At 41.1% G+C, this 20,808-nt stretch overlaps 1 protein-coding gene across 2 annotated transcripts in view; it reads right to left on the reverse strand.

Annotated features, from left to right (window-relative positions):
* Positions 1–20,808, reverse strand: part of SPPL2A (signal peptide peptidase like 2A) — a 128,970-nt gene that overhangs the window by 13,568 nt on the left and 94,594 nt on the right. Inside the window, exon 12 of one of the 2 annotated variants that reach the window (XM_082254035.1) lies at positions 11,341–11,394. The exons of the other annotated variant lie outside the window; for it this stretch is intronic. Within the exon in view, the coding sequence (XP_082110161.1) occupies positions 11,341–11,394 (54 nt within the window). The remainder of the gene's footprint in view (positions 1–11,340; positions 11,395–20,808) is intronic. 2 annotated transcript variants of the gene reach the window in all.

Below are 20,808 nucleotides of genomic sequence, written 5' to 3' on the forward strand. Positions count from 1 at the left end.
GCTGGGGATTTGAAATCCAAAATTCCTGCAAGGAAACCTGCAAACCTCTTGCAAATTAAGGAACTCTAAATGAAGGAGCGATCACACATTTCACATGGTCAATGTCTGAGATGTGGGCAGATATGCAAAATGCCTACAAAAAGGCAAGTTGTAATTATTTCCTAAAGAGGGCAAGCCAGCTTCTGAGACCATGGCTGTGCTTTTTCCACAGTGTGCTAATACATCTTTTAAAATTTGTTTAAATAAATTAATGAAAAAGAAAAGTTTTCTTGTATTTTTTTTAGTGCTGTCAAAATTAGCGCGTTAATAACGCATTAACTCAGATTCATTTTAACGGCGATAATTTTTTTAACGCGCGATTAATGCAGCGCGCATCACCTGTTTGACCCGTGGCCTACGACGTCCAGACGAAGCTACGCAAGTTAGCCTGGCGGCACACCCCCTCATCGCTCCAAGCAAGCATCGGACGCCAGGAACCACGAGGAAGAGCGGAGACTGATGACAGCACGAGAGCGGACAGCGGAAGCAGACGCACTGACCTACAGATCGGCAGAAAGGTACATAATAAAGCATTCACCACACAGGGGTGAAGAAATGGCTTTTAGCCATCGGAGCACTGTTTCCACTTATATGCGGTACTGAACCGACGTTTATATAATAACGACAATACAGCCATATTCTGCTGTCCCAACCAAGGAAATCTTGAGCGGTAGTTCTTACAGCCCTGCTTTCAATACTTAGATAAAACCACCCCTAAACGATTTCCTCGGAGCAACTCAATAAGAACAACTGCCCATACACAGTCACCAATTAAAATCGACGACCGATTGCCCAAAAGGAGCCCCTTCAAGAACATTTACGGCTATTAAAGCATGTTGTGATTAATATATGTATATCACTTGAAGTATATGCCGGCCGGTTATCTGTCACTTTATGTTATGTCTGTCTTGTTTCCTATTAATGCACTGATTGTATTCACTAACAACCTTATCTTGCACGGGTGTTACTAAACCCCAATATATTTAATTTATCAATAAACTGTCTATGTTACACACTAATAGCCTCAAACATTACTGCTGACTAAATTGACCCTCTTTCTTCTGTGGTCTATACAGAAAGAAACACTTCATGAAGTTCATATATATTGACCCGTGGCCTAGCCCGTAGTTGGAGAGATAAAGATGCAGCAGCAAACAGAAATGGAAAAAGAAAGGGGTCTTCTGAATGGAAAATTTATATACAAAACGAGGTCTGATGGTTCTGTCGACAAGACAAAAGTTATCTGCAGTTATTGTCGATGTGAATTAAGTTATCACCGCAGCACGTCGAGTTTAAAATATCACTTGATGGCGAAGCATACAACTGACACGGAGAGCCCCCCTCCCCCTCATCAAAGGCAGACCACAATGGATCAAAGTTTGCAGCGGAGATCGATGGATAAGTCCACAACTAATAGACTCACCTCAACTATAGCTAAATGGGTGGCTACAGCATGTAGACCAGTTAATGTGGTCGAGGACGAGGGTCTACTTGAAATTATTCGCATCGCATCTAACGATTCTACATACGAACTACCTTCAAGAGCCACCATTACAACCAAGATTCACAACTTATATGAAGAGGAGAAAGCTAAAGTTCAGGAGGCATTGAGACAGACAAACACGGTTGCGCTCACCGGAGATTATTGGACTTCCCTCAGTAACCATAGCTACCTAGGCGTCACAGCACATTATTTTGACGCGCACTGGAAACTTCAGTCTCACGCTTTGACCGTTATGAAGACAGAAGATAGACACTATGCTGACGTTTGCGCTGAGCACTTTCTTCAAGTAGCCAGACAGTGGAACATTGAACTCAAAATTAAAATAGTGACCACTGATAGTGCACGCAACATGATTGCAGCGGCCAGGCAGCTCCCGTTCGAGCATATGCCTTGCATTGCACACAGCCTCCACCGAGCCATCACAGTTTCTCTCCAAAACAGCCCGTTTGATGGCGCCTTGGCAAAATGCAGGAAGTTAGTGGGTCATTTCAAGCATAGCCCTGCTAACGCAGCCGAGCTTGAACAGCAGCAAGTCAAACATCTTCAAAAGAAAGAGTCACTCGTACAGGAGGTGTCTACTAGGTGGAACAGCACCCTAGAAATGATAAAGCGTGTTGAGAGAAATCAAGAACCATTGAGAGATGCACTGGGCCTACATGCAGGCAACATCAACATGCCAACTGCAGCTGAATTTGATAAACTGAAGAGGTTGGAGACTGTGCTGGAACACTGCAGGTAATTTATTGATACTCTTATTATTATTATATTTGTGTGTGTGTGTGTGTGTGTGTGCGCGTGCGTGTGTTAAGAGTGAGAGATTGAAAGTGAGTGAGAGATTCATTATGTCTAACTAAAGTGCTTTTCTCTATTATTCCAGGTATGTGAGTGAACTTTTAGGAGGAGAGAAATTTGTTTCTTGCTCAGTTGTGCTGCCCGCGTTGTGTCATCTAGCACGTGTGATGGAGGTCTCAGAAGATGACCCAGCCTACATGATTAAGTTTAAGGAAACTTTCACAACTGACATGGACAAACGGAAGGAAAAAACCAACACCACATGGCTGAGGGTTGCATCAGCACTGGACCCTAGGTTTAAGGACCTCAAATGTCTGAGCAGGGCTGACAGAGCTGAGGTGTGGAGTTCAGTCTGTGCCTTGCTCAAGAGGGAGGGGCTTGCACAGCCAGATAAACCAGTGACACTGACAACTGAACCACCTAAGAAGATAACATGTCTCATGTCTGTGCCAGAATCTTAATCTGATGATGATGAAGAGGACTGTATTGAGAAATGTGTGGAGCGCTACAAGGCAGAGCCCTCTATTGCCATAGAGGACTGTCCCCTGCAGTGGTGGTCCAATCATGAAGGGGCACACAGTGAGATGGCCTACCTTGCACGCATATACTTATCAACACCTGCCACATCCGTACCTTGTGAAAGATTGTTTTCACTCTCAGGACATGTTGTTCAGAAAAAGCGAGCTGCCCTGTCATCTGAAAATGTAAACAGGCTCGTCTGTTTGAGCAACTGGCTCAGTGCAAAGAAAGAGAAATAATCTGTGAGGAACCTGTGGGTTTTTTATATTCTTTTTCCCACCTGTTTGATAGACATGAACACGTTCTTTGTAAAACATGTCAATGTTCTTTATGCTCTGTTTAGGGTGATTTCAGTAATAATAAATGTACATTTAGGTTAGCATGTTTACAAGAAGTGAGCTGCCCTATCGTGCAAAAATGTAAGGTTTGTGTAAGTAAATTGAGTAAAGAAAGAGAAGTAATGGGAACCGTTTATTTCTATGTTGTTGTTTTTTCATGTGTATAATAGACATGAACAAGTTCTTTGATAAACATATGACTTTTGATACTATGGTCCCTTTGATAGATGTCCAGTCTTCATCCTATGTTAAGTATGGTTTCACTAATAATAAACATGCATTTGCATAAAGCGTCTATTTGTCCACTCCCATGTTGATTAATGTATTCAAAACTTGAAAAGTATTAATTTAAGGTACATTTAGAACTGATACAAATGTGCGATTAATCGCGAGTTAACTCATGACAATCATGCGATTAATCGCGATTAAATATTTTAATCGATTGACAGCCCTAATTTTTTTTCAAGATCTCACCTTTATCTAAAGGTGCTGTTCGAAAGATAATACAAGGTTTGCATATTTAAATATGTTGAAAAAGCCAATTTCCATGTGTGACCCTTAAATAAGTATCATTATAATTGGCTATGCTTCTAGCAGGGCACAATTACACATTTTGAGCCTGGCTCTACTTGACCCAAAGCTGCTCTTTTTCATACAACCTAGTTCTCAAAATCTAATACTATTTCATAAATCCTAATATGATAAAATTACAGTTATAACAAATGTCTACTCAAATGTATAAAAGTCAGTCAAGCCTTATTTGATACCAAACATGCATAGGCTTTAATGTACAGCAGGCAAACTGGTCACCAAGTCCTAAAAGATGTAAATATCCGATGTGCGTCATGTTTGGTCTTTTTCAAAAGGAAAATTAATTCTACTTAGTAATATTTTGGTCGTTGGATTATATAAAATGGTTGCTGTGAAACATTAAATATATTTAGAAACCTAGTAATCAGCTCCTTGTAATCAACTCCTCTCAAACAGCCAATCGGCTGCAGCACTGATCAGTGCATTCTGGTAGCAGAAAAATCCCACTATCCACATACAGTGGAGCAGTGGGAAAGATTCCTTCATCCTGGAGGTTGTACAGCTGGGACAATATAAGCGACACCTTGTACAAAGGTCTTCACAAACAACAAAAAAAAAAAGAAGAAAAACAAGAGGCAAGTGGTCTTTAGATTAAGACAAGAGTGAACACAAGTCCCTTGATGGTACTCTGGGCCATTCGTTGATCCAAAAGAAAATGAGGAAAGATCAGAGCATTTCCCACAGAGTATTACCTTGAATAAAAAGGTCTTGCCTCCACTGAGTTAATAATTTTTTCCATGTTCAAATAGTAGAACTTGTGTGGGTGTAATTCCTAACTTTTAAGGAAATACTAAATCAAAAAGACTCCTATCAGTCACGACCAGAGCTTCAACATCCATTCCATTAGCGTCCGTGAAGTAGGATGGTAAACCAGTCAATGGGACAGAAAATACAGATGATCTGGAAGATACCATGGTTTGCATCAGGAGTCTGATGGAGATCAGAGTACCACATTCTCCTGGAGCAGTTTGGAGCTGTAAGAATTTTCAGGATGCCCTCCCTCTCAATTCCATGGAGAAGATGAAGAAGTCTCAGAGGAGAAAAGGCAGAGATCAGGCTGTAATGATCCCACAGAGCCACCAGAGCATTAATTGATAATGCCAGTGGATCCCTGCTTCTGAATACAAACTTGCTCATTTTTTTTGTTTAATCTGGGAGTCAAGAGGTCCATATCTGGTGTCTCCCAACTTCAGAAGAGGTTCTGAAACACAGAATGTATGAAGCACATTCTCCTGAGCCCAGGTACTGTCAGCGCGGGAAGTCTGCTTGCCAACTGTCTACTCCTGGAATGTAATGAGACTGGATAATGTTCAGCCCACAACAATCTCTTCTGCTTTTTTCTACATCAGGACTCTTGGTTCCTCCCTGATGACTGACATACAGTGGGTATAGAAAAGAATAACCCTACTTTAAAATATTAAAATTTTGTTGCGTTGCAGCATGAAATGAAGATACACAAGTTTTGTTTTATTCAGCTGTATTTACTCAATATAATGTATAGTGCAACTTATAACATCCAAATGAAAGATAGAACACCAGCATGTCAGAAAGAAATAAAAGAATAAAAAACAGAAACACTGAGTTGGAAAAAAAAATCATCCCTCCCCCTCCTAAAATTACTTGCAAGCTCAATCAGGTGTAGCTAATCACCTTCTCAATAGCATGCAAAGCCATTTGACTTGCAACTGTGATCAGCTGTGGTCTTTTTGATTAGCATAGCATGAAAAGAGCATTTCTGGAGCATGTCAGTCCTCTGTAGTGCAACTGAAACAAACAACTATGGGTGGCAAGGCAAAAGTCAGAAAATGGATACAAAAAAAATGTTGAAAGCTCTATAAATGCCTAGAAGCACAGTGAAGTCTATTTATAAGTGGAATGTATTTGGTACAACACAGATCCCTTCCTGATCAGGATGTCACTCCAAACTAGATTAAAGAGCCAGGAGGAAACTAATCAGAGAGGCTACCAAGAGAACTACAGAAACTCTGAAGCAGTTATAGCACACAATTTCTGGCAGAGTGGTAATTGTGTGCATGTGACAACAATATTACAAATTATCCACAAATGTGGCTTGTATGGGGGGGGGGGGTTTACCAGAAAAAAACAAACACTCTATAAAAAAGGCCACATGCAGTCATGACAGAGCTTTGCCAAAAAGCACATGCCAGATTCTGAGGCCACATGGAAAAGGCTATATGTCTGGTGGAAATCCATTAAAGCTCACCACCCAAAGAACACCATTCCTACAGTACATCATGAAGGTGGTAATATCCTGTTATAGGGGTGTTTCTTTGCAGCAGGGAGCACTTGACAGGATGGAAGGAAAAATGGATACCATCAAATTATTGAGGAAAATGTGCTGCCCTCTGCCAGAAATTCGTCAATGGAAAGAAGGTTTACCTTCCAACATGACAATAACCCAAAGCACACAGCAAAAATGACCACACAGTGGTTGAAAGAGAAAAAAGGTGAATGTCCTTGAATGGGTTAGTCAGAGCCCAGACATAAACCCCATTGAAAATCTGTGGAATGACTGGAAGACTGCAGTCCACAAACAGTCACCATCAAATTTAACTGAACTTGAGCAGTTCTGCAAAGTCTAGATGTGCAAAGTTAGTGGAGACATATCCCAACAGACTAAAGGCTGCAATTAAAGCAAAAGGCGGTTCAACATAATACAGACGCAAGGAGTGATCCTTTTTTTAATTCAGTAACTCGGTTTTTGATCTTCTTGGATGCTTTGGACAGAGAAGAATTTAATTTGGGGCATTTTTCCCACATGCTGGCATCCTCATCCTTAAAGGGGGATCTTCATTTTAAATTTTAAATTCATTTTAAATTGCTGGGAAAGAACAATCTTCTCTTTGACTCCATTCTGGAAGGATGGTTTCCTTAAAGCGGTTGTTTTCCCAAAAAAACAAAAACAAACCCTGCAGGACAATGGCATAATGTGCTAGTATGCATCAGTTTTACCTGTGCCCCCTCCACTGAGTAAGAAGCAGAAAAAGAGAAGTCCCCAAACTCCGCTTTCTTCTACCTTAGGGCTGGTATCACCGTGCTCCACTGGGCCTCAGCTGTTGCCAGAAAAAGACTCCGGGAGGCTCTGCCCAGGCCCGTGTCTGTCAGTGCAAGGCGCTTGCCCTCAACTGCAGACACATCTGAGTGCTCTCCTTTTCCTTGTGTTGACATCCCTGCTTGGATGGAACATTGACCACGCCAGACACAAATATGGTGTCCTCATCACTTCCACCTTGTTCCATCCACTTCAGCGAAACTGAAGTCATCATTGCTGTCCATCTCTGGCCATGCATCCTGCAGCCTGAAACCACAAGGCTGCCATGAGAGGGCACCCACCACCTGCCCCAGGAGCAAAGTAAATTGGCTTATAGCCAAATGCAGATGGGAAAGGACTTAACTAGAGTCCCAAAGACGCCACGGAATGGAAGCTTTGCCCCTCTTGAGAAGAAACTGGGGACAGCAAAATAGTCTTAAGGGAGAGAAAACCTTTCCAAAATGATTACACATTTTCTTTATCATTAAAAGGACACAAGATCAGAAGTAAATAAGAGACAATTAGGTTATACTTATGCCATTGGTAGAAATTGGACACTGGCAAACAGAAAAAGGTGGTAAACCAGGTATATTACCTCCCATGAAGCTCCAATTTTATGTTTGTGTCCTAGGAGGATGGAAGTATCTTCTCTTTAGAGACAGGTTTACATTTTTAAAGTGAAAAGATTTTGTTAAAAAATTTAAAAAAAGTCTTCATCATTCCACTGCTCCGCTCCAAAGTAGCTACCCAGTTAAGCTAATCCTTAGCACCGCTATGAAGGCTGTAATGAGACCCGAATGGACCAAAGAACGTAGGTTCTCTCTATTTGTGACCCCTGGGCACTATCTCCAGCACTTACCAGACATATCGTGTACTGGTTTGCTAGCCACATAGAGCTTTAAAAAGTCCACGGTGCAGCTCTGTTCCTGATGAGTCCCTTGGGAGTATGCCCATTGAAGGTGAAACATTCCTAGATTGTGGCATGGATCACTGGGATCTGTATATGGCACTCTCTAGTACTGTGCTTGTTTGACGCAGAGAGTTTTCCAGGCTGACAGCGATGTCTTTTAGATTTATCCCAGTGAGTATGGCAGAGTATTACTTTTCTCAGACTACTTTATACCCTGAAGATTAGTAAACTGGAAAAAAACTGCCTTACTGCTTGCAGTGCAAATGGGCACTCTGCCCCATCTCTTCCAGCCTTTTCAGTGTCAGGTAGTTTTCTTACTAGTGTGCTCTATTTACAAAGGTTACGCGGTTTTACTTTGGTTTTTCTTTGCTGATGCCTACTGTGAATAAATCATCTTTGGGCATTTAAACTCACTTGTTTTCAGCAGCTGGTTTGTACCCAGTCTCTGCATATGTGTGTTCATTTATGCTGCGCATCCCAAATCAAACTATGGAAATTACAATTATCTTCAAAATCTATCCAAAGCCAATTCCTGTTTGTTTTGGATAGATGAACAAAAGGCTACAACTTCAACTTACATTTTTATTGCTGTGAGCCCAGTGCGGAGATTCACCCTCTCTATGTGCCCTGGTTAACATAGCTAGTAAGGGAAAATCCAAAAGTTTGGATTGTTACAGGACAAGAATATAGAGGGCTCTTCCAATATAAACACTGGTTCGGTTGACAAGTGCTTAAGAGGGAATTTCCATTATTTTAGAGAGACATCCTCTTACTTCCTGTTAGGTCTACAGGACAGGAAGTGAAGGTATACAGATTACGAAAAAACTGTGCTTTTAATCATTCACTACTCTATGCAAACAAGTTTTGGCTTTGGATATACTTTAAATCTTTTATTTTTTTCAATCAGAAAAACAGCTTTATTGAGAAAACGTACATGGTACAGATATCTGGTATATGCAAAAACCAATAAAATGACAGAAAGTTAAAAAGAATCATATTACTGTATATTAGAAAAAAAATACATCGAAAGGGGAGCAGTGGGAAAAACAAATACAGTGCAAATCATGCTACCAATATGTCAAATTAGATAAACGTTGAAACTAAAATCCTATCAAAATACATGGGCATTATCATGAAAATCAAGTCAAATAGTGGGATTAAGAGACAATGCAGGTACATTATATCTAATTATCAGCTGTGTAAGTGCCATATACGGTAAACCTTTATTCAGTATATGTCCCAGTATGGGAAAGCTATCTGTTCCCGATCTTAGTATACTTGTGAATGCATCCTCGGTTCGTATATTAACTTTTTATAAGGAAGTGTGGCATTAACCTCTCTCTTTCAAGTTTGAATCGAAGGGGGCATTGCTTGCATCCAATCCCGTGCCATTATCTTTCTAGCCATATAGAGTGCCTCGCGCATAAAAATAGCAAGAAATCTTTTATTTTTTATAGAATTTTATTTATTTGAAAGTTCAAGGAACATATGAGGGTACAGTATACTAAAACACAAATAAGAGTAGAGAAAGTCTACCATGTCTTTTAAGCTGCTATTTTCAAATCTGTTTTAAGTGTAGCTAAATGCAAATTTTAATTTGGATAGGTTAGAACCTCTGTCAGGTTTTTTAATCTTTCTGCGTCCCCCGTTAGGGCGATTCAATCTCTCGAATTGTCCTTATCACCAATGTCACAAGGAATGGAAGGGAAGGTAAACACTACCAGAATAGGAATAGAGGAAATCTTCCAATGGGGACACTTGTTCCCATAACAGTTATCTCAGTTATCGCAAAGATGTCCTCTCACTTCCTGTTGAGAATACAATACAGGAAGAAAGGGAAGAAACAGATGGCAAAAAAATGGAAAACTGACAGTGGTTTTCACATTACCATACTCAAAAATTTAATATTTTGGCTTTAGGTATACTTTAAAGAGAAACTAATGCCTAACACTACCCTTACTTGAAAATGTTCCTCCCTCTCCTTCTACCTAACCTGCATAAAAAGGATTGTATACTTACCCATTTTTAATCCGCTTCAGTAACGTGATCCTGCAGCCCTGGCTCACCTGTGTCAGAGAGTGGCTGCTGCAGGGGAGAGGACTGAGTACCAACAAAGGCTGGGCTATGGAGTCTATGGGTGATGTCACAGCTCCCAGAATTCACAGATGTTGAGCACTCCCTGAGCCAGAACATCAAGTGACCGGACAGGATTAAAATAGGTATATGCACACATTTTTTTTTATACAGTTCGGACAGGATAGGTAGTATCAGGGTGGATGAAGCACTGAGAAACTTTGTTGAATGTTTTTACAAAAATGTTATAGATATTGTACCCTGCATGATGCATCTGTTTAAGTGTCGGTTCACATATGTGCGATGCGGGAAGGCTGCGAATTTGCAGCCTGTTCCCGCATCGCATCCGCACAAGAGGCAGTTCACACTGCCATATGCGATACGCAGAGGGTGTCAATTAAATGTTAATGACACCCCCAGTTTGATCGCATATCGCAGTGCGATCTGACAGTTCGCACAGGATCGGATTGCACAAGTGTGAACCACTGTGCGATCCGATCCTGATGCGGCTGAAAAAATGCCTCCTGTGCGTCTTTGCTGCGGGTGCAGTGCGAATTTCAGCCATACAAAGTGTATGGCTGAACTCGCATCCGCACAGGAGATCGCATGTAATGAAGGAGCAGTGCGCTCCGAATTACATGCCATCTCCGCAGCCGCACATATGTGAACCGGCACTTAATGATCTTACTGAACATTCCCAGTACAGGCAGTCCCCGAGTTACAAACATCCGATTTACAAAACGACTCCTACTTACAACTTGAGGGAGATAACAGGAAGTGAGAGGAAATCTACCCCTAGGAAGGGAAATTCACTCCTGTAAGAGTTCTCATGGGAAAAAGGTGTCTCCACTGAAGCTTTTTTACCAATCCTTGTTTCCACAACAACCCAAAATTTTCAAAATCCAGTTGCACAGGTACAGAAAGTGAGGGGAAATCTCCTGAACAGGGGAACAGACAGAAAAACAAATGTTCCAGAGGTGTTAACCCTTCCATATGCTATCCAAAAAAATAAAAAAATATTATTTTGGCCGGAGCTACACTTGAAAAATGTACCTGTTCCAACTTACAAACAAATTCGACTTAAGTTGTTTGTAACCCGGGGACCGTCTTATTTGTAAAAATGCCAACAAAAGTCAAGCAATAGGGATACTCCACAGTGGGATTTACAGTAATAATTTTAAGAGTAAAGACATTTTAAAATGCTTTCAACATCAATGAAAACATAATAAATTAATTAAAAATGTGTGAAATGGATGAAGCAGTCATATTTTACAAAAACAAAAAGCAAAATGAAGACATAAAATTAAAAAAAAAAATGTCATCACCCATTACTGATTAAGCACCACAGCCATAAAACAGGTAGAAAAAGAGCAACCAATTTGATGTGAATACATATTAACTTTGACTGAAAACACAAAAAAATTTACCAATAAAAATGATCAGACACAAATAAAAGAAAATGCAAGCCTCAAAAGAGACTGAAAGAAGGGTCTATTGAAGATAACTGAAATACAGTCCTTACTTTCTCGTAGGTGGCTTGAGATTCAGCAGGCACCTCCACATGGATCTCACCACTCTAGGATCAAATCCAAGTCACAGACATTTAATATCCAAAAAGGAGCAGCCAAACATAGGCCACAGTGAGGAATAAATAGTGTTCAGCTATCTCATGTATTCAGTGTAATCAGTGATACAACATGATGACATTCACATTCAGGAATGCCTTTCAAATAAAATATAGAATTAAACTAGACACTTGATAGAAATAACACAATACGTTATAACTATGACAGTAAACCAAAGGAAACATGCTGAACCCAAATATCACTTCCTGCAGGTCAGCGCTCACTGTAATGCGATCTTCCCCTAAAATTGGCTGTGGTCAGATCTACCAGCCAACATAGCAAATGCCTGCACATTAGCAGTATGTTTTATAACGGAAGTTTATTCAAAGGGTGGCTTACATCTAAGCGGTGTCTATGTCACTATGTGTGTGCAACCCGTGGGGGAAGGAGTATTAATTAACCTACAACATTACGTTCGTCTTCTGATGTTCATATTTTTAACTTATATGCTATGTGCACAATGCAATTTATGTGTTTGCAGAGTATCATGTGAATAACCTTATGCAATGCTACTTTATTTTATGACAGGGATGGTAGGTTCTACCAATTGCCGCATTAACATAAAAAACAAAGCAATAGAAGACACTCAAAACCTAGTGTACACTCATTAGAGAAAGTAAAGCCAGCCACAGTCTGAATCTCAGCTGGTTCAGCAGGGACCAGACGAGATTCAAAACATGTATGAGCAGGTTAATTGTACCCAAATTGATCGAGCAACTTGGCTACAACCAACCTGTCAGATGTCAAGTGTTTGTTCTCCTGGCCGGGAAGACTTCCCCAACTGGGAGAAATTAAATGGTTCCACGGGAGGGATTCCCCAATCAATGACGACTGTGATGATGGAAGATTTAAGCTATTTAAGTATTTATTGCTCCATCTATGGCCAGCTTACAGAAGGGAGGAAAATGTCCCTGTATTATACAGTGGTGATCGAAAAGTTCGGGCACCCCAGGTAAAAATTTGTATTAATGTGCATAAAGAAGCCAAGGAAAGATGGAAAAATCTCCAAAAAGGCATCAAATTACAGATTAGACATTCTTATAATATGTCAACAAAAGTTAGATTTTATTTTCATCATTTACACTTTCAAAATAACAGAAAACAAAAAAATGGCGTCTGCAAAGGTTTGGGCACCCTGCAGAGTTAATATCTTGTACTGCCCCCCCCCCCCCCCTTTGGCAAGTATCACAGCTTGTAAATGCTTTTTGTAGCCAGCCAAGAGTCTTTCAATTCTTGTTTGAGGTATCTGTGCCCATTCTTCCTTACAAAAGTCTTTCAGTTCTTTGAGATTTCTGGGCTGTCTGTCACGCACTGCTCTTTTAAGGTCTATCCATAGATTTTCAATTATGTTGATTGAGGTCAGGAGATTGTGAAGGCCAAGGCAAAACCTTCAGTTTACGCTTCTTGATGTAATCCCCCGTGGATTTTGAGGTGTGTTTAGGATCATTATCCATTTGTAGAAGCCATCCTCTTTTTAACTTCAGCTTTTTCACAGATGGCATCAAGTTACTATCCAAAATTTGCTGAAATTCTATTGAATCCATTTTCCTTCTACTTGTGAGATGTTCCCTGTGCCACTGGCTGCAATACAACCCCAAAGCATGATTGATGCACCCCCATGCTTAACAGTTGGACAGAGGTTCTTTTCATTAAATTCTGTGCCCCTTCTTCTCCAAACGTACCTTTGCTCATTACGGCCAAAAAGTTCAATTTTAACCTCATCAGTTTACAGAACTTGTTTCCAAAATGCATCAGGCTTGTCTATATGTTCATTTGCAAAGTTCAAACACTGATTTTTGTGGTGAGGACGTAGAAGAGGTTTTCTTCTGATGACTCTTCCATGAAGACCATATTTGTACAAGTATCTCTTTATAGTGGAATAGTGTACCACAACTCCAGTGTCTGCCAGATCTTTCTGGAGGGATCGTGCAGTCAAACGTGGGTTTTGAATTGTTTTTCTCACAATCCTGCGAACTGTTCTGTCTGATATTTTTCTTGGTCTTCCAGATCTTGCTTTAACTTCCACTGTTCCTGATGACTGCCATTTCTTAATTACATTCCGAACAGAGGATATTGACATCTGAAAAAGCTTTGCTATCTTCTTATAGCCTTCTCCAGCTTTGTGAGCGTCAACTATTTTCAGTTTCAGTTTTCTAAACAACTGCTTAGAAGATCCCATGGAGCTGATTGTTGGGGCAAGGTAAGATGAGTCTGGGCATTTAAAACCTTTGAGATTGACATCACCTGGTCTTCCCAGATGATGATTGAGAACAATCAATCAATGACACTGGCAGGTCTCAGCCTTGCAAAGGGGGCAGTGCATGCTAAAAATTCTGCAGGGTGCCCAAACTTTTGCAGACACCATTTTTTTGTTTTCTGTAATTTTGAAAGTGTCAATGATGGAAATAAAATCTAGCTTTTATTGACATATTATAAGAATGTCTAATCTGTAATTTGAGATTTTTACATCTTTCCTTGGCTTCTTTATGCACATTAATACATATTTTTACCTGGGGTGCCAAACTTTTGATCACCACTGTATATTATATATATATATATATACATATACACACACACACACACACTGAACAAAATTAGAAACGTAACACTTTTGTTTTTGCCCCCATTTTTTATGAGCTGAACTAAAAGATCTAAGATTTTTCTATATACACAAAAGGCCTATTTCTCTCAAATATTGTTTACAAATCTGTCTAAATCGTTAGTGAAAATTGTGTTAGTGAGCACATCTCCTTTGCCGAGATAATCCATCCACCTCACAGGTGTGGAATATCAAGATGCTGATTAGACAGCATGATTATTGCACAGGTGTGCCTTAGGCTGGCCACAATAAAAGGCCACTCTAAAATGAGCAGTTTTACTGTATGAAGGGGTCCGAAAACCAGTCAGTATCTGGTGTGACCACCATTTTCCTCAGGCAGTGCAACACATCTCCTTCGTAGAGTTGATCAGATTGTGGCCTGCCGAATGTTAGTCCACTCCTCTTCAATGGCTGTGCGAAGTTGCTGGATATTGGAAGGACCTGGAACCCGCTGTCATATACGCCGATCCAGAGCATCCCAAACATGCTCAATGGGTGACATGTCCGGTGAGTATGCTGGCCCCGCAAGAACTGGGATGTTTTTAGCTTCCAGGTATTGTGTACAGATCTTTGCAACATGGGGCCGGGCATGATCATGCTGCAACATGAGGTGATGGTTGTGGATGAATGCCACAACAATGGGCCTCAGGATCTCGTCACGGTATCTATGTGCATTCAAAATGCCATCAATAAGATGCACCTGTGTTCGTTGTTCCTAACATACGCCTGCCCATACCATAACCCCAACGCCACCATGGGCCATTCGATCAACAACATTGATATCAACAAACCTCTCACCCACTCGACGCTATACACGCTGTCTGCCATCTGCCCTGTACATTGAAAACCGGGATTTATCCTTGAAGAGAACACTTCTCCAAAGTGCCAGACGCCAATAGAATGTGAGCATTTGCCCACTCAAGTCAGTTACGATGAACTGCAGTCAGGTCCAGACCCCCATGAGGACGACAAGCATGCAGATGAGCTTCCCTGAGACGGTTTCTGACAGTTTGTGCAAAAATGTTGTGGTTATGCAAACTAATTTTTGCAGCAGCTGTCTGGGTGGCTGGTCTCAGACGATCTTGGAGGGGAAGATGCTGGATGTGGAGGTCCTGGGCTGGTGGGGTGACAGTTGGTCTGTGGTTGTGAGGCAAGATGGATGTACTGCCAAATTCTCTAAAACGCCTTTGGAGACGGCTTATGGTAGAGAAATGAACATTCAATTCACGGTCAACAGCTCTAGTGGACATTCCTGCAGTCAGCATGCCAATTGCACGCTCCCTCAAAACTTGCGACATCTGTGGCATTGTGCTGTGTGATAAAACTGCACATTTTAAAGTGGCCTTTTATTGTGGCCATCCTAAGGCACACCTGTGCAATAATCATGCTGTCTAATCAGCATCTTGATATGCCACACCTGTGAGGTAAATGGATTATCTTGGCAAAGGAGATGTGCTCACTAACACAGATTTAGACAGATTTGTGAACAATATTTGAGAGAAATAGGCCTTTTTTGTACATAGAAAAAGTCTTAGATCTTTGAGTTCAGCTCATGAAAAACGTGGGCAAAAACAAAAGTGCTGCATTTATAATTTTGTTCAGTGTATATACACTATATTATAGTATACACACACACACACACACACACACACACACACACACACACACACCCACACATAGCATCTCACATGAGTACACCCCTTACATTTTTGTAAATATTATATCTTTTCATGCGACAACAGTGAAGAAATGACACTTTGCTACAATGTAAGGTAGTGAGTGTACAGCTTGTATAACAGTGAAAATTTGCTGTCCCCTCAAAATAACTCAACACACAGCCATTAATGTCTAAACCGCTGGCAACAAATGTGAGTGCAAACCTAAGTCAAAATTTCCAATGTGGGCTCAATTAGCCATTTTCTCATTAGGGTTACAAGGTCTCAGGTGTGAATGGGAGCAGGTGTGTTAATTTGGTGTCATCGCTCTCACTCTCTCATTCTGGTCACTGGAAGTTCAACATGGCACCTCATGGCAAAGAACTCTCTGAGGATCTGAAAAAAAAGAATTGTTGCTTTACATAAAGATGGCCTAGGCTATAAGAAGATTGCCATGACCCTGAAACTGAGCTGCAGCATTGTGGCCAAGACCACACAGCAGTTTAACAGGACAGGTTACAACCAGAACAGGCCTAGCTGTGGTCGACCAAAGAAGTTCAATGCATGTGCTCAGCGTCATATCCAGAGGCTGTCTTTGGGAAATAGACATATGAGTGCTGCCAGCATTGCTGCAAAGGTTAAAGGGGTGGGAAATCAGCCTGTCAGTGCTCAGATCATAGGTCGCACACTGCATCAAATTGGTCTGCATGGCTGTCATCCCAGAAGGAAGCCTCTTCTAAAGATGGTGCACAAGAAAGCCCGCAAACAGTTTGCTGAATACAAGCAGACTAAGGACATGGATTACTGGAACCATGTCCTGTGGTCTGATGAGATCAAGATAAACTTATTTAGTTCAGATGGTGTCAAGCGTGTGTCGCAGCAACCAGATGAGGAGTACAAAGGCAAGTGTGTCTTGTCTACAGTCAAGCATGGTGGTCGGAGTGTCATGGTCTGCGGCTGCATGAGTGCTGCCAAGACTGGGGAGCTACAGTTTATTGAGGGAACCATAAATGCCAACATGTACTGTGACATACTGAAGCAGAGCATGATCCCCTCCTTCGGAGATTGGGCCGCAGGGCAATATTCCAACCTGATGGTGACCCCAAACACAACTCCAAGACGAGCACTGTCTTGCTAAAGAAGCTGAGGGTAAAGGTGATGGACTGGTCAAGCATGTCTCCAGACCTAAACCCTATTGAGCATCTGTGGGGCATCCTCAAACGGAAGGTGGGGGAGCGCAAGGTCTCTAACCTCCACCAGCTCTGTGATGTCGTCATGGAAGAGTGGAAGAGGACTGCAGTGGCAACCTGTGAAGCTCTGGTGAACTCCATGCCCAAGAGGGTCAAGGCAGTGCTAGAAAAAAAATGGTGGCCACACAAATTTTTGACACCTTTGGGCCCACATTGGACATTTTCACTTAGGGGTGTATTCACTTTTGTTTCCAGTGGTTTAGATATTAATGGCTGTGTGTTGAGTTATTTTGAGGGGACAGCAAATTTACACTGTTATACAAGCTGTACACTCACTACTTTACATTGTAGCAAAGTGTCACTTCTTCAGTGTTGTCGTTAATGGATAAAATAAAATATTTACAAAAATGTTAGGGGTGTACTCCCTTTTGTGAGATACTGTATACACACAAATATATTATACACACACACACACACACACACATATATATATATTATACATACATACACACACACACACATATATATATTATACATACATACACACACACACACACATATATATATTATACATACATACACACACACACATATATTATACATACACACACACACAAACACATATATATTATACATACATTATACACACACACACACAGCAAACTGAAGCTGCTTATAAACCTGGTCGCTGCAATGCAAGGATAGTTGCAGTCGATCGACAGGTAAAAGCAGGTGAATTTATATACCATTTTAAACTTCTCTGAGAAATGCAGAGCATAGCTCACCACATACCAACTTCTGAGTTTCCCTTTGGTCCTTTAGGGCCTGTGTCAATAAGCTTTGGTTCGCTTTAAAACAGGCTTTACATTCCTAGACAAGTCTATGGAAGTGCAAACCCCACTTTAAATAGGTCAACTGCAGATCACATGCACCTGTCAATTAATTCTGAATGATCTCATAAGCATCTCAAACTGATGTGTTTGACACAAGCCCAACGCCTATTGACACAAGCCCTTAACCACTTTAAGACTGTAAGGATTTGTCCCCTTAATGACCAGGCCCTATTTTGCGATTCGGCACTGCATTACTTTATCTGACAATTGCGCGGTCGACGCTGTACCCAAATGAAATTTACGCCCTTTTTTTCCCACAAATAGAGCTTTCTTTCTTTTGGTGGCATTTGATCACCTGTGCGATTTTAATTTTTTGGGTTTATACAAAAAAAGAGCGACAATTTGAAAAATATTTTTTTTTTCTGCTATATAACATTCCCAAAAAAAAAAATTAAAAAATCAAAATTTTATCACTTTAGGCCAATTTGTTTTCTGCTACATATTTTTATTTGAAATGTTTATTCCAAAGGTTTTTTTTTTTTTTTTTTTACTAGTAATGGCAGCGATCTACGATTTTTAGTGGGACTTGCGACATTGCGGGGGACAGATCGGACCCCTGACATTTTTGGGGGTACCAGTGACATTACTACAGTAATCAGTGCAAAACATATGCACTGTTACTGTAATAATGACACTGACAGGGAAGAGGTTAACAGTATAGGTGAACAAGGGGTTAAATGTGACCCTAGGGGAGTGATTCTAACTATGGGGGGGGGGGGGGGGAACTTCTGAGATGACCACAGAGACATGTGATCCTATATAGAAGGATCACATGAGCTCTGTGATCATTTCAAGGAGAAGGACGGTCAGCTGTGTTTACAACAGCCGACCGTCCTTCTTTCTCTCATTCTCTCTCTCTCTGCGGGGAGTGACCGCGGGTGTCAAGCGGCAATCGGAGCCATCTGACCCGTGCCTCAGCTTTCCCGAGTGCATCCTGAATTTTTGGTTTTGGCACTGGAATTTTAATTTCGGCGCACCACTAATATCACAGTGATGGGCTAAATGAAAGGTTAGAGGCAAGCTTCAAAACTATCTACAATAGTCAGAATTTCTATCAGAATGGCTCAGCATTTGGCCATAAAGGCAGGATATCAGGAGGCTGTTGTGGGAATGTGCAGGTAGACACACTATATCAGGTAACCTCAAACTACGGCCCTCCAGCTATTGCAGAACTACACATCCCATGAAGCATTGTAAGACTCTGACATTCATAGACATGACCCAGCATGATGGGAATTGTAGTTCCTGAACAGCTGGAGGTCCGTAGTTTGAAGACCCCTGCACTATATTATCCCTACACACACACAGCATCTGGAAAGTATTCACTGCGCTTCACTTTTTCCACATTTTGTTATGTTACAGCCTTATTCCAAAATTGAATAAATTCATTATTTTCCTTAAAATTCTACAAACAACCCCCCATAATGAGAGCGTGAAAGAAGTTTGTTTGAAATCTCTGCAAATTTATTAAAAATAAAAAAACGAAAAAAATCACATGTACATTAGCATTCACAGCCTGTGCCATGACACTCAAAATTGAGCTCAGGTGCAACCTGTTTCCCCTAATCATCCTTCAGATGTTTCTACAGCGTGATTGGAGTCCACCTGTGGTAAATTCAGTTGACTGAACAGGATTTGGAAAGGCACACACACCTAAGGTCCCACAGTTAACAATGCATGTCAGACCACAAACCAAATCCAAAGAATTGTCTGTAGACCTCAGAGCCAGGATTGTATGGAGGCACAGATTTGGGGAAGGGTAAAGAAAAATTTCTGCAGCATTGAAGGTCCCAATGAGCACAGAGGCTTCCATCATTTGTAAATGGAAAAAGTTAAGAACCACCAGGACTCTTCCTAGAGTGGGCCGCCTGGCAAAACTGAGCGATCGGGGGAGAAGGGCCTTAGTTAGGGAGGTGACCAAGAACCCAATGGCCACTCTGACAGAGCTCCAGCATTTCTCTGTAAAGAGAGGAGAAACATTCAGAAGAACAACAATCTCTGCAGCACTCCACCAATCAGGCCTGTATGGTAGAGTGGCCAGATGGAGGCCACTCCTCAGTAAAAGGCACATGACAGCCCACCTGGAGTTTGCCAAAAGGCACCTAAAGGACTCTCAGACCATGAGAAACAAAATTCTCTGGTCTGATGAAACAAAGATTTAACTCTGTGGCCTAAATCGCAAGCATCATGTCTGGAGGAATACAGGCAGCGCTCATCACCTGGCGGTGAAAGCATCATGCTGTGGGGAGGTTTTTCAGCGGCAGGAACTGGGAGACTAGTCAGGTTTGAGGGAAAGATGAATGCAGCAATGTACAGAGACATCCTTGATGAAAGCCTGCTCCAGAGCGCTCTGGAACTCAGACTACGGCAAAGGGTTATCTTCCAACAGGACAACGACCCTAAGCACACAGCCAAGATAACAAAGGAGTGGCATTGTAGCATCATACTCAATAAAGACTTGAGGGTGAATTTGGTGCCAAAAGTGCTTCAATAAAATATTGAGCAAAGGCTGTGAATACTTCTGTACATGGGATTTTTTTCATTTTTAATAAGATTTCAAACAAACTTCTTTCACGCTGTCATTATGGGATATTGTTTGTAGAATTTTTAGGAAAATAACGAATTTAATCCATCCTGGAATAAGGTTGTAACATAACAAAATGTGGAAAAAGCTAAGTGCTGTTAATACTTTCCGGATGCACTGTGTATATATATATATATATATATATATATATATATATATATACACACACATACATACATACATACATACATACAGACAGACACACACACACACACACACTATCTTGCCAAAAGTATTGGGACTCACTCACTCACACTTTAATGGCATCCCAGTCTTAGTCCATAGGGTTTAATATGGAGTTGGCTCACCCTCTGCAGCTATAACAGCTTCAACTCTTCTAAACCTTGTGGACATCCTTCCCAGGAGTGTGTCTATGGCAGAGTTTCCCAATTGATTCCTCCCTTGGAACCCTTTGACGTGGTATAGCAAAACTTTGGAACCCAA

This window comes from Pelophylax lessonae (genome assembly GCF_965119305.1).
Source record: "Pelophylax lessonae genome assembly, chromosome: 4".
In the NCBI taxonomy this organism is placed as follows: Eukaryota; Metazoa; Chordata; class Amphibia; order Anura; family Ranidae; genus Pelophylax; species Pelophylax lessonae.